At 38.2% G+C, this 24,841-nt stretch overlaps 3 protein-coding genes across 3 annotated transcripts in view; 2 read left to right on the top strand and 1 right to left on the bottom strand.

Moving 5' to 3' along the window:
- The window catches only part of LOC131429513 (putative sodium-dependent multivitamin transporter), a 28,017-nt gene extending 25,181 nt beyond the window's left edge, over positions 1-2,836 (top strand). The window contains exons 3-7 of the mRNA XM_058593683.1: positions 407-628; positions 695-1,035; positions 1,090-1,732; positions 1,793-2,191; positions 2,260-2,836. Of these exons, the coding sequence (XP_058449666.1) occupies positions 407-628; positions 695-1,035; positions 1,090-1,732; positions 1,793-2,191; positions 2,260-2,313 (1,659 nt within the window). The 3' untranslated portion in view covers positions 2,314-2,836. The remainder of the gene's footprint in view (positions 1-406; positions 629-694; positions 1,036-1,089; positions 1,733-1,792; positions 2,192-2,259) is intronic.
- A 9,581-nt stretch (positions 2,837-12,417) lies between these two features.
- On the top strand, positions 12,418-19,464 carry LOC131432415 (uncharacterized). The gene is made up of 4 exons (XM_058598661.1): positions 12,418-12,972; positions 17,852-18,881; positions 18,938-19,073; positions 19,319-19,464. The coding sequence occupies exons 1-4, from the start codon at positions 12,494-12,496 to the stop codon at positions 19,453-19,455; spliced, it is 1,782 nt and encodes a 593-aa protein (XP_058454644.1). The 5' UTR covers positions 12,418-12,493; the 3' UTR covers positions 19,456-19,464.
- A 91-nt stretch (positions 19,465-19,555) lies between these two features.
- Positions 19,556-20,369, bottom strand: LOC131428604 (uncharacterized). Its single transcript, XM_058592651.1, has 3 exons — positions 20,254-20,369; positions 19,710-20,182; positions 19,556-19,651 (listed from the first exon to the last, which is right to left on the bottom strand). The coding sequence occupies exons 1-3, from the start codon at positions 20,300-20,302 to the stop codon at positions 19,556-19,558; spliced, it is 618 nt and encodes a 205-aa protein (XP_058448634.1). The 5' UTR covers positions 20,303-20,369.
- Between the last annotated feature and the right edge of the window lie 4,472 nt (positions 20,370-24,841).

Here is a 24,841-nt window from a genome sequence, read left to right as displayed (position 1 = left end):
TACTCCATGAAACTTTACAGATGAAAACAATACTCTATGAAAGGGAATGAATTACTCAAATTTTCGTTTTTGTTACAGAATATTTTTGGTGTTTTACCACCATCTACCAATAATGCAACACAACAATTTCACTTCTATAAAATTTGTAGTTAGCTCTCTGAGATTTACAGTATCAATTATCAAAACTTATCGCCTCTAGAATATTTTTTCCGGAAATCATTCTTCTTTCACTCTGCTTTCGTTAGGTTCTGATAAAAGTTTCACTTCAAGATACAACTTAACGAACGAAATAAATATATACTGAATGTTTTTATATACACGTTATTAAACGAAGTTAACAAAATTCTCGTCAGCTGGGATCCCAGAGAAATTCTAATTTATTTTGTTCTCCTACCATACTTCACAGGAATATCTGCTCGCCGATCGAAACATGTCTATTTGGCCGGTTTCGTTTAGCCTTATGGCCAGCTTCATGTCGGCCATCACTCTGCTGGGAGTATCCAACGAAAACTACCAGTTCGGAACGCAATTCGTGGTGATCAACCTATCGTATGGTTTGGCTACCCCGATTGCAGCCTATCTATTCCTGCCGGTGTTCTTCAAACTGGAAGCAAGCAGTGCCTACGAAGTGAGTTCACTCGATTGTATTTCATTCAATAGATCAATGTGAAATGGATTTTCAATTGTATTACAGTACCTGGAGATGCGTTTCGGCAAAAAGACCCGATTGGTAGCCTCGTTAGCGTATCTATTGCAAATGATTCTCTACATGGGCATTGCGGTGTATGCTCCGGCGCTGGCGCTCGAGGCCGTCACCGGTTTGGACCAAGTCTATTCCATCCTGACGATCGGAATCATATGCACATTCTACTCGACGATCGGCGGTATGAAAGCGGTGCTATTCACGGATTTGTTCCAGTCGTTCCTGATGTTTGCCGCGATCTTCGCGGTAATTATCTGTGCAGCGATTGACGCCGGTGGACTGGACAAAATTTGGGAAACTGCTGAAAAAGGTGGCCGATTGGAGTTTTGGAAGTGAGTATACTAATTTCGAGAGTCAAAATCCATTACGCTTCATATGCTTCACAGTTTCGATCCAGATCCAACGACTCGTCATACCTGGTGGTCTCTGGTTATCGGAGGAATGTTTACCTACCTATCGCTGTACGCAGTTAATCAGACGCAAGTTCAACGACTTAAAACCGTCAAGGATCTTAAGTCGGCCCAACGGGCACTATGGCTGAACTGGCCAATACTTTCGTTGTTAAGTTTAACAACCTCGTTCAGTGGCCTTGCAATTTACTACTACTACAGTACCTGCGACCCGCTGAAACAACAACGAATAAAAGTTCGGGACCAAACGATGCCACTGTTCGTAGTGGATGCCATGGGGGACATTCCTGGCCTACCAGGTCTCTTCGTATCGGGGATATTCTCCGCAAGTCTGTCTACTGTTTCGGCTGCACTCAACTCACTAGCCGCCGTTACTTTGGAGGACTATTTGAAACCGCTATATGCAAAAATCATGAAACGCCCGCTTCCGGATATGCAGTCCAGTTTTCCGACCAAGGTAATGGCATTCATATACGGGATCATCTGCTTGGCGGTTGCCTTCATCGCCCAGTTCATGGGAGGTGTTCTGCAAGCTTCGCTGACAATCTTCGGAGTCGTCGGTGGGCCACTGTTTGCACTGTTTTCTATGGGAATGTTCACCAAACGGGCAAATCAAAGGGTAAGAAAACAGGATCCATCCATAGCTTCATGGTAATGCTAATGTTCCAATCATTTTCAGGGAGTTATTACCGGTCTGCTGATAGGCATGTCATTTTCTCTCTGGATTGGATTTGGTCAACCGAAACCACCACTTAAAATGCTGGACTTTTCTGTAGAAGATTGCAGTCGCTTCGGTGGATACAATTCTTCCACAATCTCCCCGATCATCAGAGCACCCGAATCGGACTATTTCTATCTGTATCGATTGTCGTACCTGTGGTCAGTTGTTCTGGGATATCTGGTAACGTTCGTAATCGGATACAGCACCAGTTTACTTCTGAGAAGCATCGGTTATCAAGGAACAGAACGAATTTATCTAGACAACGATAGAGTTTACATAAACACCGATCTATTTTCACCTCCTATAGCGAAAAGAATAAAACGAAGTCTTGCTAAGCACATTGAAAATGGAGGCGAGGTAATATTGATCAGTTTAAAATCATCATCATCATTCACAATCATTTCTTACTTCGTTAACAATTTCAGATCGAGATCACCAAACCCAATGGCAATCTAAAAGCTAACCTCAGTCACCTTTAAAAAATCAACACATTGAACATCTTTAGTTTGTAACATAACTTCATGCAGTACCTTCTGAGTTGGGTCACAACAAATCTGTTTCGATTATACGTATTCTACGAATGACTGGTGCATTTGTGTGTGATCTCCATCCAGCCTCTTAACCCTCCCCAATCGATAGCAACTGCTCAATGTAGGCACACAACTTAAAAACAGAATCTATACCGACAGCCAAAGGTACAGTTCAACTAGCCTGCGAAAGATAGCATGCGAATCAAACTGAAGTCTTCCAAGATACAATAAAGTTAGTGAAACTGTTGTTAGTATTAGGCACAAACTTATGTTTACTTAAGAAATTGATTGAAAAGATGTAAAGTTGTCTAATTTATTGTTACTTTACCGTATTAGTTGCCAATAGACGCAAGTGAGAGAGCTTATTGTAAAACTAGCTCAGCATTGTTTAATTAAGTGATGTAAATATACAGCAATGGTCAAATATTGTCGAACAAATAAAAATTGGATATACAGGTGTGTAATAAGCCAATGCTTAATACTTTTTAAAATAGTTGTTACCAAGAACTTTCTTTCAATTATAAAGACACATGCACTTATAGACTCCGTCTGTATCAACGGCTGAAACTCGAATGAGCCTTCTTTAATTTCATCGAATGTAAATCATAAAAACATCGAATTCACCACTAAATGATAGATAGGGTTGTCATTACAAGGTGAAATGGCAGTTTACTTCAAAAATGGGTGCTTAAAAATACTTCCGGAGCTTCCGGTAGGTACTATAGAAAGGTTAAAATTTCTGTCGTTTGTGCTTCAAAAATTCTATCGTTTGCTTTGATTTGCGTCTACCGATAGGATATTCAATAATTGTCTTTACGATTCGTGACTGTAAAAATTCTATCAATCCGAAGATCGTATTCCCGACAATCGCTTTCACGAACAGTTCTTTTCAGCAGAGAGTTCTCTTTTGTCCCTAAGCATAGTGTCCCTGTTTTCCTGTGATTTTCTCCATTCCGAATCCGATTGTTTTACCTTTTTTTTTTATAAATATAAAAAATAGGTATAGAATTCGCTCAAACTTTCGAAAAATGAAAAATTCGGATGTTTACTTTTTGAGTTATACAAAGTTTTATGTCAAAATGTTTTTATGTTTTTTTTTGACAGTATCTGTCACATTTGACCTTGAAAACAGAATATGTTTTCAGACTTAGATTCCGCACGGTAATAGCTATCCAACAAGCCATAGATTGTTAAAATCCGTCTATTTTTAACGGAGATATCACAATTTTTGTGTAAGCGACTTTTCCCCCTATTCCAGCAGTAGAAGTTTTGAGCGCTGTCTGGAAAAGAAATGCTTGGGAGCAACGGAAAACACGATTTTCATACTGTTACATACAATTGTTTCTAAGTACCAAAAAGACTGTGTACAGCATCCTTTTTCACGACATTTTACCTCGGACCGATTTTAGCACGGTTTGTTTTTGGCAACATAATCGTTCGAATATGACATATATAAATCAGATGATGGAATTTTCGAGTTGAAAGCAATTCCATAATTATATTGTTTTAAACTACAGGGTGATTTTTTAAGAGCTTGAGAACTTTTTTAAACAATAAAACGCATAAAATTTGCAAAATCTCATCGGTTCTTTATTTTAAACGTTAGATTGGTACATGACATTTACTTTTTGAAGATAATTTCATTTAAATGTTGACCGCGGCTGCGTCTTAGGTGGTCCATTCGGAAAGTCCAATTTTGGGCAACTTTTTCGAGCATTTCGGCCGGAATAGCCCGAATTTCTTCGGAAATGTTGTCTTCCAAAGCTGGAATAGTTACTGGCTTATTTCTGTAGACTTTAGACTTGACGTAGCCCCACAAAAAATAGTCTAAAGGCGTCAAATCGCATGATCTTGGTGGCCAACTTACCGGTCCATTTCTTGAGATGAATTGTTCTCCGAAGTTTTCCCTCAAAATGGCCATAGAATCGCGAGCTGTGTGGCATGTAGCGCCATCTTGTTGAAACCACATGTCAACCAAGTTCAGTTCTTCCATTTTTGGCAACAAAAAGTTTGTTAGCATCGAACGATAGCGATCGCCATTCACTGTAACGTTGCGTCCAACAGCATCTTTGAAAAAATACGGTCCAATGATTCCACCAGCGTACAAACCACACCAAACAGTGCATTTTTCGGGATGCATGGGCAGTTCTTGAACGGCTTCTGGTTGCTCTTCACTCCAAATGCGGCAATTTTGCTTATTTACGTAGCCATTCAACCAGAAATGAGCCTCATCGCTGAACAAAATTTGTCGATAACACATTTCGAACCGAACACTGATTTTGGTAATAAAATTCAATGATTTGCAAGCGTTGCTCGTTAGTAAGTCTATTCATGATGAAATGTCAGAGCATACTGAGCAAATAATAATGCATGAAAATCATAACCTCAAAAAATCTGAGCAAATACTAATGCATGAAAATCCTAACCTCAAAAAAATCACCTTTTACTTAGAGCAATAAATGCAGGAATAACATAACACCAATATACCATTCGAATCAGTTCGTCGAGATCAGCTGCGCGTGTGATAATAATTTCAAAATAAATAATTTTACTCAATTTTTTTCGGAGATGACTCAACCGTTTTCTACAAACTCAGATCCATATGAAAAATCGTATGCTTCTAAACAAGGTTCCTGAATTATGTTTGGATCCGACTTCTGGTTCCGGAACTACAGGATGATATGTGAAACGAAATTACCGATCTAAGTTTCAAATGAAATCTAAGAATCATCCAAGATTTAAATGAAAAGTTTTAATACTCTATGAAACATCTTGCTTTTCAGTCAGATCCAACTTCCGGTTTCGAAGATACAGGGTGATTAGTATAAAAATGTCTATTTCACATAAATTAATCAGGTTTATCGGGTTAGCAGATTTGGATAGTCGATAATCAAATAAACTTATTTCAGTTTTAGTGATATTCAGTTTTCGATTCGGAAGGCACCCAAAAATTTAATTCGTACTACGATTTCTCGAAGATATTTACACTGATTTTCAAACATTTTGAAACAAATGTAAACTATACCGCTACTCATGTGAATTTATCTGACGTCAATCAATCGTTTTCTCAAAAAAGCCAAATCGAATTTCAGAAACAAAAATTGAATATTAAATAAACTTATAGCCCCATACAAAATTAATGAATTTTATCCAATTCTGACTTTCGATTCTGGAATTACAGGATGATGTATTTTTAAAATTCAAACCGATATGGAAGATGACAATCCCGGAAAGCTTCAAAGTTGGACTCGAAACTATTGCAATTTATTCGTCAAGTCAATTCATGGCCATACGAATCGGTTTGGGTTATGCTGGTTCCTGAGTACCGGCTCTGGAAGTACCTTAAATTACCGTAAACTCTAAAGTGGAACTTACTTCGACATATCATGGAATGTTTAATCGATTGTCCCACTTTTAGATTCAAATTCGATCCGATTTGCAGTTTCGACATTACTGAGTAAAGAGTGATTAAAATCTCAAATTGTCGCTTAAAACATGGTCATTAAAATAATGTCATGAAAACTGAAAAACCGAAGAATATTCATGCCAACAACACATGCGGATTGATAAAAAAAAGGTATCATCTCACTGCTAGGTGGATTAATCACGTTTTTTTTTCATAAAGAGCAAGTACGTAACCAATGATTTACACGAACATGTTCCATCCTAGATCGCATTAGAAGGAACAAACGGGGTCTTTAGTATGGCGGCCGTTTTCTAATGATATTTTGAAAACCCTGTTTTATTCCATCTAGTGGTGTAATGATGCCTTTCTCATATTACTTACATTTTCAAAAAAAACACTAGAAAATTCTGTCTAGAGTTTTTTTCAAACTTGAATGAAATCAGAAACCCTTTTTGGGTCTAAACTGACATAACCTTGTCAATTTGTAATCAGTTATGTCCAGTTAATAAGAATTTTTCTTTATTTTGCATCGTCCTACTAAATGACGGTTTGAAATTTAAAACACACTTTACCTTATAGTTCCAGAGCCAGAAGTTGGACCCGGATGAAATTCGACAGTTACCTTTGAGATTATAAGACCTTATTTGACACATAGTCATACACATACATACACATACATTGCATTGCTCAGATCGATGAACTGTGTCGAATGGTATAGGACACTTGGCCCTCCGGGCTAATTATCTTTAGTAAACTATTCAAGTGATTGCATTACCTTTCTATATGAGAAAGCCAAAAAGTACACTTTTATCGAAAAGAATCGTTATCATGATTTTCCCCTTTATGGGCTACTCTGGGTGGTTACAACGCTCCGCAATTTCCATACCAGACGAACTAGGCTATGGTGCCCAAATGAACACTAGTAACGAAGGAGGAAACTGACCTATCATTGATAGGTTCCCTCCAGCATGTAACCCAAGGACATATTCCTTTACAGTTATTGAATTGCAATGAATGATACGAATATCTTCTATTGCAAGTTCGCCAGAGAGTTTGTCACTTGGGCAGGAAGTGTGTGCTTCACCCGGTAACCAGTCAAGCATTGAGTCGTGCGTCTGTATCGTATCGGTATTTTGTCATCCTACCAACTGCTTCGGTGTCTTAAATATCCTAGTCGATGAAACTTTGGAAAATTTCGTATCCGCTTCGGTCTTGGCCCTGCTTTCCTATATAGTCTTTTATGCCTGAAGCGGTACTTACGATTGTTACTTTAAAGTTCCTAAATCAATGTAGATATGTTTGGTCTACTAACACTATCCAATCTAATCTATTCTGATTGTTTCTATCTTTGTCGATGTTACGTTACGTTTCCTTTTGCCCCATTGCATTGCTTTTTCACTATGCCGGAGAAACCTGTTAATATCTCAAGCTGATAGATTATCAAGAATAAAGGAATAATAATAATAATAGTAATAATAATGATAATAATAATAATAATAGTAATAATAATAATAACAATAATAATAATAACATGAAATGGTCCACGTGAACCGTTCTCTTCCAGAAACACACATCTCCCATTTTCAGTTTGAAAGTGACATCCGTGTCAAAGTTAGAGAAATTTAGGTACATTCAAACCTTTCCTGATATGTGTATCCACACCTGATCAATCAGTTTCGCCGTCATTGCAATTTGTAAACATTAGTACCGATACCGAACCGGATCGGAAAGGTTTGAAAGTTCATCGACGGTTCATAAGAGGTCAATTTATTCTTATTCCTGATAACAATAGTCATCTTTTTTTAATTAAATTCATCAGTTGAGGACGAATGTTATATACCTAATGATCAAAAAAGAACCGGAATTTTCATTTTAAAAATTCCCACACTTGTCCAATCGGTAAACTTTTATTCTCTCAACGTTGGCAACACTTCTATACACATTCTGTCAAATTTTGACGCATATCGCACGATCAGTTTTTGTTTGGCGTCTATACAAAGAAGTTGAAAAATTTTCGTGTGGCGATTTTTATAATGGATAAAAATTTAAATCAACGGCTCGCCTTCGAAGCGCCATTCGGTCGATTGTTGTGCGGTTTCGACGTCATATTCATAGATCCACACCTCATCACCAGTTATGATGCATTCGATGAATGATCATCCATTATAAAAATCGCCACACGAAAATTTTTCAACTTCTTTGTATAGACGCCAAACAACAACTAATCGTACGATATGCGTCAAAATTTGACAGAATGTGTATAAAAGTGTTGCCAACGTTGAGAGAATAAAAGTTTACCGATTGGACAAGCGCGGGAATTTTAAAATGAAAATTCCGGTTCTTTTTTGATCATAAGGTATTAACATTCATCCCAACTGGATCAAGATAATTCAAATTGGTGACCAATTCCAGGCATAAGAATGCTCCAAACCACCTAATGACCTATTGTTAACTTCAAGCAGTATTGGTCCTATCCACTCCGTGATCGATTTAGATAATGTAATAAACTTTCATTTTTTACATTTACAAGCGAGCGATCGATCTCGATGTGGTCCGACTTTGTCAATACGAAGTACAAATTGACTCCGCCAAGCGGGGGTACGCGCCCTGTAGCTCATCATCCAAAGCCTAGGGGAAAATAATCGTTATCATGATTTTGCGATAATACTAACAAGTGGGTACAAATTAAATAATCAAATCAAGGATGGTAAACACTAAAAATGGTCTGCTAATGACAGTTTATGTTTTCTAAAATTTCTTCTGTTAAGATGGAAAGATGGTGGATGGAAATGGTCATAATGTAAGACAGTAAAAAGAAATTTCCAATTACATTAAATCAAGCGCTACCTCTAACCCAAAAGTAGCTATCATTTTGAGATTCGATTTAGTGACTTGTTCATTCCGTTGCGCTCTAATTTCTTATCATTTCCATTTACAGATTATCAATACAGAATTTTGATTTTCCGATACAGATTTACAGATTTTTCTTCTAAAAAATATAAAGTTAAATGTGACAATCCTGTACGCTATACGAAATTGGACAAAGTACGCTGCGAACAAAGCGAAGGCGATGATGTTTTCTTCCTCCGTACCATCACTTACCGATACGGACCGGTTTTGCATCGTCATTTTGTATGATGGGTTGAAAGTTTTGACACAACCGGAAGTCGGATCTGGATGAAATTGCGCAATATCTTCAAAAGCAATGAGGCTTAACCGTTGCTAAAAAATTGAAGTGAGTTTCGTTTTTTGAAATTTTTCTTTAATATTATCGGTGCTTTCGAAACCGGAAACCGGGGAAAGTAGTCCCAAAGTAGGTTTATATATCCACCAACTAACAAGATCTGCCAACTCCCGTTCGCTTTCACACCTCACCGAAGAAACCAAGTATAGTATTTTGTAGTGAACAATAGAACTATTTCGAAATGAGTGAACCAAACGCCACTGCGAAAGAATACAATTATTGCTGATTTCAGGCAGTACAAAATTCGACCTTCGATGCGAGAACTTGAAGGTTTGCTTATGGAGCAAATACATCTTGATCTCAAATAAATTTGCACCCCATTTCGTCATCACCTCGTTTGGCCATCAACTCAAATGATAAATGGTATTAGTTTTGAGCCCAATTTGAAATTTTTTTTAAAGTTTCCTGCATCGTCGCTTCAAACAGACGGTTGAAAGTTTAAGAACTCATCAACCTATAATTCTGGAACCGGAAGTTGGATTCGGATGAAATTCAATAGCAGTGTCTTTTTTACAAGGTGAAATGCACAGAGTGTGGGACTCTCCACAGGACTACCACTGTATAATTGGAATTACCAACTAACACACCTTGGATCTCCAACCCTGCCTCCCCGGAACTACCGTTAGGTATTACTTCAGGGTGGAAGACTATCGGTGCTCAAAGTACCCTTCCCGGCCTTATGCATCGCCATGGACGTCTGCATCGTTATCTCCAACGTATGAACCATTTATCTCTCGACTTTGAGCCACTCGTTTCGCTCCAGGGGATCAACCAGAAGGATATCGAGGTAGGTCCGACGATTCCGGTTGGAGCATGGCTTCCGGTTTGTTGGCGCCTTGACGGCCCAGGGCTGGTCTACGTCACGAACTACTCGGCTAATCTCCGACGATGAATCTACCCTACACCGACGGAAAAGTTCTCCGACGATGAAAGTTTCCCCGGGACCGACGCTCCCGAAACCCGTGCCTGGTTCGGTCCAGTGGTTCCGGTTGGAGAATGACTTCCGATTCACTGGCGCCCAGACCGTAGCTGTCCCATTTCCTCCCGACACCGAATCTCTTGTTTCGTCACACGAGACACTCAATTGAGTGCGGAGGTCGATCCAGTGATTCCGGTTGGAGCATAGCTTCCGGTTGACTGGTGCCTCGACGACTTGACTTCGGTCTTGTGACTTCTACACGGCTAGTCCCCGATAAAGTATCTAGCCTACACCGGCGAAGAATTCCCCGACGATGGAAGTTCTCCCGTAACCGTCGCTTCCGATACCCGTTAACGGATCGATCGGCAGGATGCCTGGGTCGCTCCAATGATTCCGGTTGGAGGATGGCTTTCGGTTCAGTGGCACCCCGAAGATCTATACCGTGGTTACGTCGCAATCTACTCATCTAACCCCCGGCGAAGGGTTGAGACTTCACCGACGGAGAGTTCCCCGACAACGGAAAAACTCCCGAGCCGACGCTTGTTCGCTGATCCCTCTAGCGGCCGGTGGCCAAGGATGCCTGTTGTTCTGCGCTCCAAACCCGCTGCAAGATGCCTGCGATCTGGGAGGTCGTGGTCGACACTGCGTTCCTGTTCTCCCCACTGTGGCACATCCTCTGGACTAGGTTCTCTGGTGTAGTTTCTCTGCCACATACATCCAGTAGACCATTCCTTTGTGTCGCAAAGCAAACAGGCAAACAGGACGTGTTCTGCCGTCTCAAGCTCATTTGAGCAGCCAGGGCATGCAGGAGATGCCGCGTGGCCGAACCTGTGTAGGTACCACCTAAAACAACCGTGACCTGTGAGGAACTGCGTCAGGCCGAAGTTTACTTCGCCGTGGGGTCTGTCTATCCATCCGGAGACTCTTGGAATGAGCCGATGAAGCTACCTGCCTTTGGTTGAGCTGTCCCATTTCCTTTGCCACTCGCGTAAGGGGCTGCGTTGGCAGGCTGCATCTCCAGATACCGTAAGGTACTCACTGATCACGCGAAGACACATCAATGTGAGCGTGCTCTCCAGCAATTGTGCGTTGCGTTCCACGCGGAATGCCAACGCCCATACCGGAAGATCGAAACTGGCACTCCTGCCAAACAATAGCAGTATGTGAGTGATTTCATTTGCACTTATGTTTGTGAAAATCGATTCAACCATCTCTGAGAAAATGAAGTGAGGTGTGTTTTGGAGCAATTTGACCTTACTATTTCCAAAAACAAATAAAATCGCAGATCTGTCGAACAAATATTTCTTAGTATTCAAGCAAAACATTGTAAATTTCATCTTTAATTCCGTAAAGGTTCATCTTTAATTCCGTCAATAGGTAGTGCTCACTAAAAAAAGTTCTTATGCAAAATTTGAGTTGAACCGAATATGGGTAAGTGTTACCGCCCGGCGGATAAAGGGTGAAAGTTTGATTTCCCAAATCTAAAATGTCAAATATCTTAGAATTGCACGAAACGTGATCTGTTATCTCGAAAAAAACAGTAGCTAACACTTTTGTGACTGTGACTTTTGTGACGCCTCGATTTACTTCCACCAGTCAACAAGTTTCACTTGTTCGATCGTAACGGATTTAAAAATTATCAACTAAAGCTTAGAACCGAAATTTCTATTGCTACTTTTTTACTCCAAAATTCTTTTGATAAATCAAGAACACATAGTGGCAGAAAACTAGTGTGTGAATTGAAAAATTGACCTCATTATCAAAAATTTTAATCGCTTATTTTTATTTTGCGCAATGTACGTTTTCATTAGAAAAACTTTTTAAGCAAATTTTAGAATTGTCTTTAAGTATAGACTTTTAAAATGAATTTTGAAAAATGTCGACGAAAAACCATGAAGGGGTTAATGAACGGCTCCTTATTTATTGCAATAAATGTTCTCTTATTTTTCCAGCTGAAACCAATTTGAAACGCTAGTCAGCATTAAAAAATTTATAATCGAATCACATCCCCAAACATCTTTATAAACTCCAAAGAAAAGCAAATTGATTATCAACAATGGGATTTTGATTTGCCTCTTGCATGATTCATATCTTTGCCACATTTTTTGGAAAACAGGTCGCTGGTAAGCAGAATGACTTTGCATACAAACGAAAACGAACAGTAGAGTGTGTAAAGCCCATGTGTATTGGAATGAAGAGAACACAATAATGGGTCTCCTCCCATCTTGGCCGATCCACCAGTCACAGCGGAAACGAGAATTGTCCCGCGAATACGCAACCAGGTATCAGTCAATGAGGCACTTTATAAGAAAAGCATGGTTGTTTCGCTACCGCCCATGCCGTGTACTGTTCAGTTCACACCAGGTGAATGAGTTGCAAAATAATGACCCGATATCGGCGTTTAGTTCTAATCGAACGAATCGATTCCCGTACAAAACAGAAAGAACGACACCATGGATGTTATAAAACATGTTCTCCGAAATAAAAACTTGTTAGTCTGTCGCGATTTGAAGGTGCGCGTGGAGTGTGGTGTCTTTAGGGCCAAATTTGCGAAAGCAAAATGACTATCTTCAGACAATGTCTACTGGTGGTGTTTACGATTGTATTTTGGCCGTTGATCTTAGGACAGTATTACAGTATAAATTTGGGCCCCGATGAAGCCACTCTACTGGCACAGCCTATTGCAACACCTCCCACCGGTGGACCCGTGCAGGAAGTGAGTCCCAAAATAACACCGTTGGATGCAATGATCGATAAAACAAACCATCTCGGATTTCGCATCTTATATCTACATTCGAAAGGAAATAAAAACAACATCGCCTTCTCGCCATGTGCTCTGGCCAGTATCCTAGTGGCACTGTATGAAGGGGCGGATGGCAAAAGTGCGTCCGAAATACACGAGAATCTGGTGCTGCCATTTGATAAGGACATTCTGCGAGTTGGCTACCGGGACATTCATCGAAGATTGAGGAGTTACTTCTACCAGAAGGAGAACCTGCTCAGCGGACTCAGTCTGAGCAGTGAAAATATAACCATACGGTAGGTGAACGAAGTGAAGAATGTGAGAGATTGAGTTGATAAAAGCTACACGCACATTTCTGATCTTGACTTCTTAGGTCGTGGACCATCTCGCGAATTATTTCAACTTTTAGTTAAAGTTTGACAGTCGAGCAGTTATTTTTTGTCGAGTAGTTCAATTAAAGAAAAACTGCGACTAATTTGAAAGTTTGAATAAAATTATATCAAATGATACAAGAATTGCTATCCAGTGAAATTGGGAAGAACTTCAAGATAAACATACTTTGTTTGACAATGTATTGAAACTTTTTATTGGAGTATTTTCTTTGATTGAAAATAGAAAAATATATTATACAGGAAAAAATTTTACTAAAGATCTGAAATTAGATTTTCTGCATAATTTTTTTTCAGAGTCAGAAAATAGTTATCGAACTGTCAAAAATAACCATGCTATCGAGCAGGGTTACTTTTAACAACGACAAAATAACTGCGCAACTGTCAAATTTTCAACTAAAAGTAACAATGATTCTCTCTTCTAAAATCAACCTAGGTAGAAAATAACCATATGTAATGATTATAATATCCGTTACAAAAGATTTAACGTCAAGTAAACACAATCTGAAAAATTTTTGAACTATGGTAACTACAGTCAGCTATTGTTGCATTCAGAAAGCAAAATATTTCATTCTCACCTTAACACTTCCATGCCAGTCATCGGACATCCGCATCTTTTTTTATAATCATATTTTTCGGACATTAACATACTTTTCTAGCGCAATTTGAAAATTATTTTCAAGGAATAATAACTGCGTTTGACAACTGCTTACCAATTAGAACAGTTAAATGTACAGGAAAAAGCGCGGGAAAAACTCAAAGCGGTACGGTAAAGTCATGGCTTGCCATGCACCGAATGTTTCAATGAGTTTTCCAGAAGTGTCTAATGTCAAACCCAACATAAATCATGTGCCATAATTCAGTATCATCTCAAGTGAGGTAACACCAACCAGAAAGAAGATGATGAGGAAGAAGAAGATATGTTCTGTTTGGGTTAAACTTCTTCATATTGGGAGTAAGGCTAATTGATTCCCACTCCATTCACGCTACCCAATGGTAGGCACTATGAAGAGGATATTACACCAGGACTAGTCAAGTCATTATTACAAATCAATGTCTTATTTAATGAACATGTAAGAGCAGTAATGGCGAAATCTTCATACAAAGCATAAATGTCAACATTTACGGTGCAATCTTTTAAAACAGTGAACCACCACCATGATTTTTTTTATAGAGCTCGTTCAAAAAAATTTTCCGAGTCATTTCTAGTTCAGGTTTTACTTCATGTGTGAGAGACAAAAACGATAACATTTTAAATCAAACAGCTTATTTGAGGTCAAACAGTTTATTTGCGACTCTGAAGCGACGATGTTCCACAAGGGGAAATTACGATAAAAAATAATTTTTGGTGAAAAAGATGTGCATGACTGTGTTTATTACATTTGTTATTGTTTGGTTCTATGATTGTTAGAAAAACTCCCAAGTCCTCTCACCCAGTAATAGCTAAACAATATCTAGATATCTGATCTGATATCCTGGAATTCCTGGATTCCGCCAGGATTCTGCGCCATAATTCTGTTTTCTGAACTTCTGACAGAGTAAACTTTGAACCTATTTTGCACTTGAACTGTAAGCCTGAATTGGATTCTGGAACTGCGATCTCTAGGATTGCTCAGTTCCAAGTTTGAAACTAAATTATTGCCAGAGATTTTAAACCTAGACCGGGATTCTGAACCAGGACCAGGACAAGTTTTCTGGATCTGAGTACTGAATCTGGGCATGGTTTTTGAACCAGAATTCTGACAGAGATTCTGTGCCTGAGGCAGAAATCTACACTTGGTTACTGAGCATGGGTTTGGATTCTAGACCTGAACCTGATTTATTGGCTTGAACTCTCCATGAAGGTTTCGGGTTTAAATCTGGAACAGGATTCTGGAGCTGGATTCAGGATTCCAAACAAGATTTTTACTCAACATTCGACAGAGATATTGGGAATGCACCAGAATCGTGAACCTGGAACTTGATCCTAATTTTTTATTCTGAGCCTAGAACTGGAGTCAGAAACATAACTCTGGACTTTTCTGTATTCTGGGCCAAAATTTTGAAGCGCGATTAAGGACCTGGTTTCTGGATCTGAGTTATGGACCTGCATTCTGGCCTTGGATCCTGATTCTGTATTCTGAAACTGATACAGAATTCCTTACTTGGATTCTGAATTCTGCACATGGATTCTAAGCCAAGATCTGAATTCCAGACCAGGATTCCGTACTCTAATTGGAACTCAGAACCTGAACCTGAATTGAGTAACTTGACCTAACCTCTGAACATGGATTTTGTGATCTGATTGCAGAACCGGACCGGAATTCTTAGTTTGGATCTGAACTCTGAAATTCGACTCAAATTCTGGACCAAAATTATTGAGATTTTTCACCTGAACCTGAGTTCTGCATCTGGATTCTGGAATTTAAACCTTAACCTGGACTTAGACTGAATTCTGACCCCGGATCAGCTCCTCACAGAGTTTTTTAGCCTGAAACTAGATCCTGAACGTTGACTCAGTTTCAGAACACGGACCTGCCTTCTTGAGCGAAAATCGGGATCCGAATTTTTGGCCTGCATTTTGGACACAGGCCTGCAATGTATGCACAAGTGAAACGGAAGCCTTATTTGTACGATGGTGTAAACATTATCACGCATATGGTAAGTGATTTAGAAGACGCAAATTCTTTGAATCTGGTTGATAAATTCTTCTATGTTGCAAAGCTGGTCATTTGTCTTTCAAAACAAAATTTACCACAACCACAGTCACCGATCCCCGAGAGAAAGTGGCAAATACTCCCACAAAGGTATCCGTCTTATGGTCTATAAACTACTATTGAATTGACCGAGTGATGAGTCGTAAAAATTTTAAATCGCCACGACAGGTGACGACACAAAAGACGTACGATATTTCGAAAACTGCACGCTCTTTGAACATAACTCATGGTTTGAGTTGCGATCATTGAGATTTCTATGCCCGGTGAAAAATGAACGGCGGCCCTACTGGAAAATGGGTGGTACACGTTTCCTGATGAAAACAAAACAATATGTAAAAGCGATTCACACGCAGCATCAAGCGACTATCGCCTGCATGGAACGATTACGGAACAACAACATTAATTGTAAGCAATTCATATGAAAGGACACTACGTCAAGTTCACGGAAAATTTTAACGTCGGATACGTGAGCAATATTCGGCTAAAAAAATTAATAAAAATAATCTGGACGTCGACGGAAGTTGATTGATCGTCTGAATCGTGTTTAATGCATGCGTTTCCTGATGAAAACAAACCAATCTCATTTGCATTTGTGGTTGTGAGTGAGCTGTCAGAGAGCCTAATACAAATTCATAAACTGGAACAATATGTCAAAATTTGAGTATGGATTTGAGTACAATTTGCTCAGGCCATGAGTTCTCTCGCATTTATTCATACAATAGAGTAAGTGTTGAGTTTTCAAGCATTTGAGTGAAAAAAAAAATACTTCTAGCAGTTCAATGCGTTTTCTTCATCGTAATATTCTTATCGAATTTGAGGATACAAGAATATGTCATTTTCCATTGCTGTTTCTAGATCTGGTTTTTGAAATCATAAATCATCAATCATAGATGTTTTCAATAGAAATTTTGTGGTTTGAATTATGCTAAGTGAAAAGTGCAACGTAAGGATATCAACATCGTTAAATTTAAATTCCAACATTTACGAATAAGAATGTCTTTATTTTGAATGCAAGGAACTCAAGTTTTGAGTTAAACTCACTCAATTTTCGAAAAAAATATTTTTAACATATTTTTAGTAAAAAATACTCGCATTTTGAAAGCTTCGTCTCTCAACTCAAAATGAGTAGATAGGTGGTAACTCAAGTTTAAAGCACAGACTAACAGACATGACAGTATGAGTAAATTCTTATAAAAAAAATTTTTCGTTATGCACTAGCTCCACCTATATTGTACTGCGCGAACTATTTACTATCGGTACACCCCTTGTGTTACGTAAAAGTTTTTTTACTAGTTGATTTCCCCTCGTTTGTCAACACCGATCAGCTGCTTGCAGTGATGCCTGATTTCATCAAAATATTTGAAAATGAATCGTTACAATAAATTATTGGATTACGTTGATAATATATTTAACTTTTTCGCGATGTTGGAAGGTAACCATTTATTTGACTCAACGTTGTTCATCTAGACTATTTTTTATTGTGTTGGTAGTTATCACCCGAAATTAAGTGGCGGCAGACCAGAAGCAAGTAAATATTGTAACAAAACGGGTTCGATTTTGTCTTGCGTTGGAGGATGAGAAGTAGGCACAATTATGTATATAGTTTTGGCAATATGTATTAAATCTGTATCCTGCATGAAATTCGCATGGACGTATACAAATCAATACATTATAGGTAATTCTGTATGAATGGCAACTCTGTTGGTAAATGAAAAAAATAAACACAGTCTAGATGATAGACAGGATGTTTTTGATAGGGTAACGTGGCGCCATCATGACACATGTGAGTACTGTCCCAAATAAAGGAATATTCGAAATGACCGTTAAAATGATTGAAGAATCTAATTTGAGTGTCCTGTCTGTTAGTCTGTGTTTAAAGTACGTGCACTTTTCGCGAATTTGAGTGGTGTGTCACTCAATTTTGAGTTATGTTGAATGAGGGTGTGGTCTCGAAACTATTCAAAAATATTTACATATGGACATTTTTGCAAAGATAAGTTCTGTTCTGAATTTATGACCTCATGAACACTTTACAAATGGAAAACTAGTAATTTTCCCCGTTAACAAGTGAATACTGAAACTTTTTTCAGCCCCGAGTACGAATCCGTACTGAAATTCTACGGTTACGATCTAGAAAACATTCCCGAAATGAAAATGCGAACAACAACCACAACGGCAATTCCTCCAACCTACCCAGACGCAATGGACACCAGCACCTATACCAGTGAGTCTGAAATGACATATAGCAGTGAGGAGACCCACCTCACAACCGAATCTATGCCAACAACCATAGATTTGTCAATGGGGTCAGCGGAACCAGAGGACGAAGAAAAAGAACCAGACGATGGGACAACTACCACCGCAGTCACGGAACAAACTGAAGCCGAACTAGAAACAACCACTGTCGCTGAAGAATCTAACGAAACAGACACAACATCAGAATCCAACGAAACCGAATCTGTAACCGAAACCGAAACATCGGACGCTACTACTGAAGAACAATCGGACACGACACCAGCAGAAGAAGCTACCGAAGCTGGGGAGAAACGTCGTCGAAATCTGAAGAAACGGGGGCAGAAATCCAATCAAATGATTCGACGACAATCTCACCCTAACTATCGGAAACGGATCTTACGAAGCAAGCGCACTCCGGAAGAGATTGATGTGATCGGTCATCAACGATTTCTTCAAAACTTTTTACTTCAAGATGTTACTACATCATCGCCATTTGCCGCATTTCCCGCCTTCTCAGAACGAATCAATCAATTTCAGCAGGATCGACTACTTGATGATACCATCGAACACAATTTCTTCCTGAGCGAGGTGGAAACGGTAAAAGTACCATACAAAATCTATAACACAATTCTCAAGTACGCCTACATCGAACGGTTGCAATCAACGGTCCTGGAGCTTGAATTGGATTCAGACGACTACAAGCTGATCATTCTATTGCCAGACTACGAATTCGGACTGGGAAACCTGATGAAGCTTTTGCAGATTGGGGAAAATGTTCCCAACCTGAGAGATATCGTCAAACAGATGACACCTTCCTGGGTAAAAACAATCGTTCCCAAGTTTAATCTAAAAGGAAATATTATTCTAACTAGTGATCTTCAAAATGTAAGTACACTCAAGCCGATAGAAAGAAGTATTCAATTAACATTTACTCCCTACAGATGGGCATCAACGACATATTCGAACCGACGCGTGCCGATTTCACACCCATGACGGAAGATCCGTTAGTATACGCAAAGCACATCCAGCAATCAATCAACATCAACATACGAACACAATCGCTACAACAACTCAAAAGTAATTATCGCATAATCATTTCAATCTTTCGAGCTACGGTATTTCACTATTGTTCATGCTTGAACTAACTTACTAATTGACTTGGCATTTAAATCTCGCATCGTAGAAAAGGCAAATAACGCATATTGAAATGCATTGCATTTAAGTTGCGCAGTTGTAGGTTTAAGACCCCTGTCCCATTTCTATATAAGAAAGTTGACTCTTAATTCCTATGCAATGATAGCATAATTTTCCATTCATTTCAGGATTTACGTCGCTGTACAAGAACCCAATCGAACTGGCGATCAACTATCCATTCCTATTCTGTATTTTAGATAAAGAAATGGACTTGGCACTTATTACCGGACGAATACTGAATCCATTGAACTCTCGTATTCATTAAACCATTAAAATAAACGCCTTAAAACCAACAAACATCAACTTTATTTGTTAAAAGATGATCTTCAATAACAAAGATTATTTATAGGAAGAAACACTTACATCTAACTACCAGCTCGTTGTATGAGAATCCCCATTTCATAAACCCGTTTACGAATTTCTGGACAGCGACAAAACCCGTTATTGGAACCTTCACAGTACTGCAAAAAAAATAATTCTTGTTAAACCGTGTAACATCTAATGAAGCAAGATTTGTACCTGGAACAATTCGAGTATTGATCGCGCTTTCAGATTGAACAGCTTCAGCTGCATTCTTAAGAACTCTGCTTCCACCATACTCAATGACAACGAGCACGTCAAATATGCTAGTTCCATGTTCTCCTCGTCGACGTTCGAGCACTGTTCTAGCAGAGCCCGTTCGACATTGTTGAATTGTTCCGTTGACATAAGAACATTGGTCGCGGGAGATTTTTGCGTTTCATCATTAGACCGAGAACCGTCATTGGCTAGTTTTAAAATAGGAGAAACATGTTCCTGAGGCGCAACGGAAGCTTGCGAAGATACCCCAGGGTGTTCATTTTCTCTGAATTCTGTATCTACAAACGAATTACAACTTGCATATGGTATTGAAACCATTGGAATATCGGAATGTTTGGTCGCACGAAGTACTTCGTCGATCTTGCCAGTATCTGGTTCTTCGACAATTACACCAAAGCTGGCCAAGATTTCTTCTGAAATGTTGATACATATTCGATGAAGTATTATGTTATATTTCAGAGGATTGATAGACTTTAAATCTTACCTACAATAACACTCGCAACGGCGGATGTGATTTGTTTGGATTCTGTCATGATTATTTGTGTAAAATTATTTATTATTACTGGAACTCCGAGCTAGATTTTCAAAAATATGTTTTGCCATAGTACACTGAGAAAAATGGATGGTATTGTCCCAAGATGATCAATGAAGGGTGGGCATTGTTACCGATATTATTTGTGCTCAGGGATGCCAAGTAGGGGTATTTTGGCCACTTCATATATTTTGGCCCACCTAACAAACTTTATGGATTCAATCGATGTTAAGTAACCCATGTTGCATCCATTTGAAGCTAATCACTTTAAATAACCTATTGCGAATGGGTTTTTCAGAGATATTACATTTGGTGGATATTTTTACAAAGTGGGCCAAAATGAAATCAATCCTAAAGAGGGCTAAAATACCTCTGTTATCCTACTAAACAAAAAATCTGTTCCTCTCGGAAGAATATATCTGGTAAAATCCCGGATGAGAAAGTACCATTTGATAAGCGTAATAAACTTTTTTATGTACGATTTATTAGTTTTAGTTGGTTTAACATAAAGCCACAGACTAACAGACATGACAGTATGAGTAAATTCTTTTAAAAATAATTTTTCGTGATGCACTAGTTCCACCTATATTGTACTGCGCGAACTATTTACTATCGGTACACCCCTTGTGTTATGTGAAAGTTTTTTTACTAGTTGGTTTCCCCTCGTTTGTCAACACCGATCAGCTGCTTGCAGGGATGCCTGACTTCATCAACATATTTGAGAATGAATCGACACAATAAATTATTGGATTACGATGATAATACATTTAACTTTTTCGCGAAGATAACTATTTATTTGACTCAACGTTGTTCATCAAGACTATTTTTTATTGTGTTGGTAGTTTTCACCCGAAATTAAGTGGCAGCAGACCAGAAGCAAGTAAATATTGTAACAAAACGGGTTCGATTTTGTATTCCGTTGGAGGATGAGAAGTAGGCACAATTATGTATATAGTTTTGGCAATATGTATTAAATCTGTATCCTACATGAAATTCGCATGGACGTAAACAAATCAATACATTACAGGTAATTCTGTATGAATGGCAACTCTGTTGGTAAATGAAAAAATAAACACAGTCTAGATGACAGACAGGATGTTTTTGATAGGGTAACGTGGCGCCATCATGACACATGTGAGTACTGTCCCAAATAAAGGAATATTCGAAATGACCGTTAAAATGATTGAAGAATCTAATTTGAGTGTCCTGTCTGTTAGTCTGTGATAAAGCCGCCCTAACTAAATTCAGTTTTTGCAATGATTGAGTGGAAACATATATTGGAAAAGCCAAATGAATGAAAAACTAACAGAAAAGATGATTTATTGGAAAAAGATACGCTCAGAGACAGGACTTGAACCTGCGTTTTTATGCATTCCGTGCATACGCCCTACCATTTCGCCACTCTGAATCTTCTTATAGACACTCTAAAACAGGGGCTCCCAAACTGGTCGATATCCTTTTTGCGGAGTTCGACGTAAACGAAAACTGACTGTGGGGGTCGACGCGGTCTGGAAATCGACCCCCTATTGTTTGATATAAGTTGTTATTTGAAATATTTACGCTATTAAAACATTATGTCAACCTCGGTTTTGACAACAATGGAGAGAACGAATGAAAGAAAAAAATCAATACAACTCAAAATTAAGCAAAAGGAAGTCAAAAATAGATATAGTTTACATTTTCTGTGCAGCAACTACTCCAACACATTCGCACTTGAATTTGACCGTGACTGCTATTTAACTGTTATGATAAACCTTTAACCACTGAATAAAACAATATAAAAAGAGTTTCGCCCTATTTCGATTAGTTTACTTTTTATGCTTTCTGTGTAAATTGTGAAGTTACGCCATCGCGCGTTTTTGGTGAGCTGCCTGACTGGTTTCAGCGACTAAGACAAATCTGCGGGTAATTTTTTCGTCTCATTTACTATTTCCAGTACAAAAAAAAATTCGAAAACCATCTAACATAACGAAAATAAAGAGTTTCGCCCTTCTTTTCTAGCAATTGAAGTATTGCCCTGTTTTGGAATGAGAGTTTCAACCTTTATAGTTTTTTTTATCACTAAGATTAAGACTTTTGTAGAATCCGAATTTTTGGGCAAAGTTGTAGGATTTTGAAGCATTTATTCGTAGGAGAGAGAAATGTTTGTTTTCATTTTTTGTTATGATGTTCACTCTTACCAGCCGCTACCTAATTTTGGGTCAAAACCTACCCAAATTGTATGTTTAGTACAAGTGCTATGCCATAACAAAGCACGCTACTCATTTTTGCCGATCAACTCAAAGTTTGAGTAGATAATGACCTAATTTTGGGTGTTTTATAGAAGAGCTCGACAATGAGTGATTTTTCCTCAAAAAATAGATAGAAATGATTTTCAGTGTTTGTTTTCGTCACGAAATACCCTAGCGGTTTTGAATTTCTAGGTAGAGATTCTTAATGTCAATGATTTGCCACAAGGATATAGAAAGCTCTATTAAACTATTGGCACATTGTCGCAAAGCTGAATTACCGATACACCTGCCAACGAAAAATGGAACCAAGAAATAAAGGATTCTTCCGAAAATGCTCATATCGGCAGTAGTGATTTGCAACGGTTTTTTCGTTTATTCAATAGTACTAATAGATATCTGCAATCTGCAAACTCGGAGTAGAAGAAAATCGATTTCGGACCAGCATTTTTTTACAGAAACCAGTGCAATAATGATTTCTCGAGTACTAGAATGTTTAGCGATCGAGTATACTATTTATTTTATATATATTATTTGTTGTTTCCGGGCAATTGGAAAATGGTATAGAACCAAGTATAATGCTCAATTATAAATAAACTTAATTTTACGCAAGATAAATTAAGATCAACATTACCACCTCAAAGTAAAAACTTTTTCTTCCACTTTAACCATGATTTTTTAAATGAATTTGCCCGTTTTTATTGGAAATCTTTCAAAATGGTGAACTAAATAAAAAGTTTCCTACCGATTTGACAGCTCTTGCTGAAAGTATCATCTCTAAACAAGCAGCGCGTTTATTCAGTAGCACAAATAAATATCAGCAATAAAAGCACAGACTAACAGACATGACAGTATGAGTTAATTCTTATAAAAATAAGTTTTCGTGATGCACTAGCACAGACTAACAGACATGACAGTATGAGTAAATTCTTATAAAAATATTTTTTCGTGATGCACTAGTTCCACCTATATTGTACTGCGCGAACTATTTACTATCTGTACACCCCTTGTGTTATGTAAAAGTTTTTTTACTAGTTGGTTTCCCCTCGTTTGTCAACACCGATCAGCTGCTTGCAGGGATGCCTGATTTCATCAAAATATTTGAAAATGAATAGTCACAATAAATTATTGGATTACGTTGATAATATATTTAACTTTAGCGCGATGTTAGAAAGTAACCATTTATTTTTCTCAACGTTGCTCATCTAGATTATTTTTTATTGTGTTGGTAATTTTCACCCGAAATTAAGTGGCGGCAGACAAGAAGCAAGTAAATATTGTAACCAAACGGGTTTGATTTTGTATTGCGTTGGACGATGAGAAGTAGGCACAATTATGTATATAGTTTTGGCAATATGCATTAAATCTGTATCCTGCATGAAATTCGCATGGACGTATACAAATCAATACATTACAGGTAATTCTGTATGAATGGCAACTCTGTTGATAAATGAAAAAAAATAAACACAGTCTAGATGACAGATAGGATGTTTTTGATAGGGTAACGTGGCGCCATCATGACACATGTGAGTACTGTCCCAAATAAAGGAATATTCGAAATGACCGTTAAAATGATTGAAGAATCTAATTTGAGTGTCCTGTCTGTTAGTCTGTGGCACTAGTTCCACCTATATTGTACTGCGCGAACTATTTACTATCTGTACACCCCTTGTGTTATGTAAAAGTTTTTTTTACTAGTTGGTTTCCCCTCGTTTGTCAACACCGATCAGCTGCTTGCAGGGATGCCTGATTTCATCAAAATATTTGAAATTGAATCGTCACAATAAATTATTGTATTACGTTGATAATATATTTAACTTTTTCGCGATGTTGGAAGGTAACCATTTATTTGACTCAACGTTGTTCATCTAGACTATTTTTCATTGTGTTGGTAATTTTCCCCCGAAATTAAGTGGCGGCAGACCAGAAGTAAGTAAATATTGTAACAAAACGGGTTGGATTTTGTATTGCGTTGGAGGATGAGAAGTAGGCACAATTATGTATATAGTTTTGGCAATATGTGTTAAATCTGTATCCTGCATGAAATTCGCATGGACGTATACAAATCAAGACATTACAGGTAATTCTGTATGAATGGCAACTCTGCTGGTAAACGAAAAAAACAAACACAGTCTCGATGACAGACAGGATGTCTTTGATAGGGTAACGTGGCGCCATCATGACACATGTGAGTACTGTCCCAAATAAAGGAATATTCGAAATGACCGTTAAAATGATTGAAGAATCTAATTTGAGTGTCCTGTCTGTTAGTCTGTGATAAAAGTACACTCGGAGTAGAAGAAAATTGATTT

Source organism: Malaya genurostris, chromosome 2, assembly GCF_030247185.1.
Source record: "Malaya genurostris strain Urasoe2022 chromosome 2, Malgen_1.1, whole genome shotgun sequence".
NCBI lineage: Eukaryota > Metazoa > Arthropoda > Insecta > Diptera > Culicidae > Malaya > Malaya genurostris.
Note: the sequence above shows the minus strand (reverse complement) of the source record. Positions and strands in the feature narration are given on the sequence as shown.

What these genes read in the sequence shown, in the direction of transcription:
- LOC131428604 (XM_058592651.1), bottom strand. Translation starts at nt 20,302, where the DNA reads ATGACAGAATCCAAACAAATCACATCCGCCGTTGCGAGTGTTATTGTA. An exon ending in CGTTGCGAGTGTTATTGTAG is followed by an intron (nt 20,183 to 20,253) that starts GTAAGATTTAAA and finishes TCAACATTTCAG; the next exon opens with AAGAAATCTTGGCCAGCTTT. An exon ending in CAATACTCGAATTGTTCCAG is followed by an intron (nt 19,652 to 19,709) that starts GTACAAATCTTG and finishes TTTTTTTTGCAG; the next exon opens with TACTGTGAAGGTTCCAATAA.
- LOC131432415 (XM_058598661.1), top strand. Translation starts at nt 12,494, where the DNA reads ATGACTATCTTCAGACAATGTCTACTGGTGGTGTTTACGATTGTATTT. An exon ending in TAACTAGTGATCTTCAAAAT is followed by an intron (nt 18,882 to 18,937) that starts GTAAGTACACTC and finishes TACTCCCTACAG; the next exon opens with ATGGGCATCAACGACATATT. An exon ending in ATCGCTACAACAACTCAAAA is followed by an intron (nt 19,074 to 19,318) that starts GTAATTATCGCA and finishes CATTCATTTCAG; the next exon opens with GATTTACGTCGCTGTACAAG.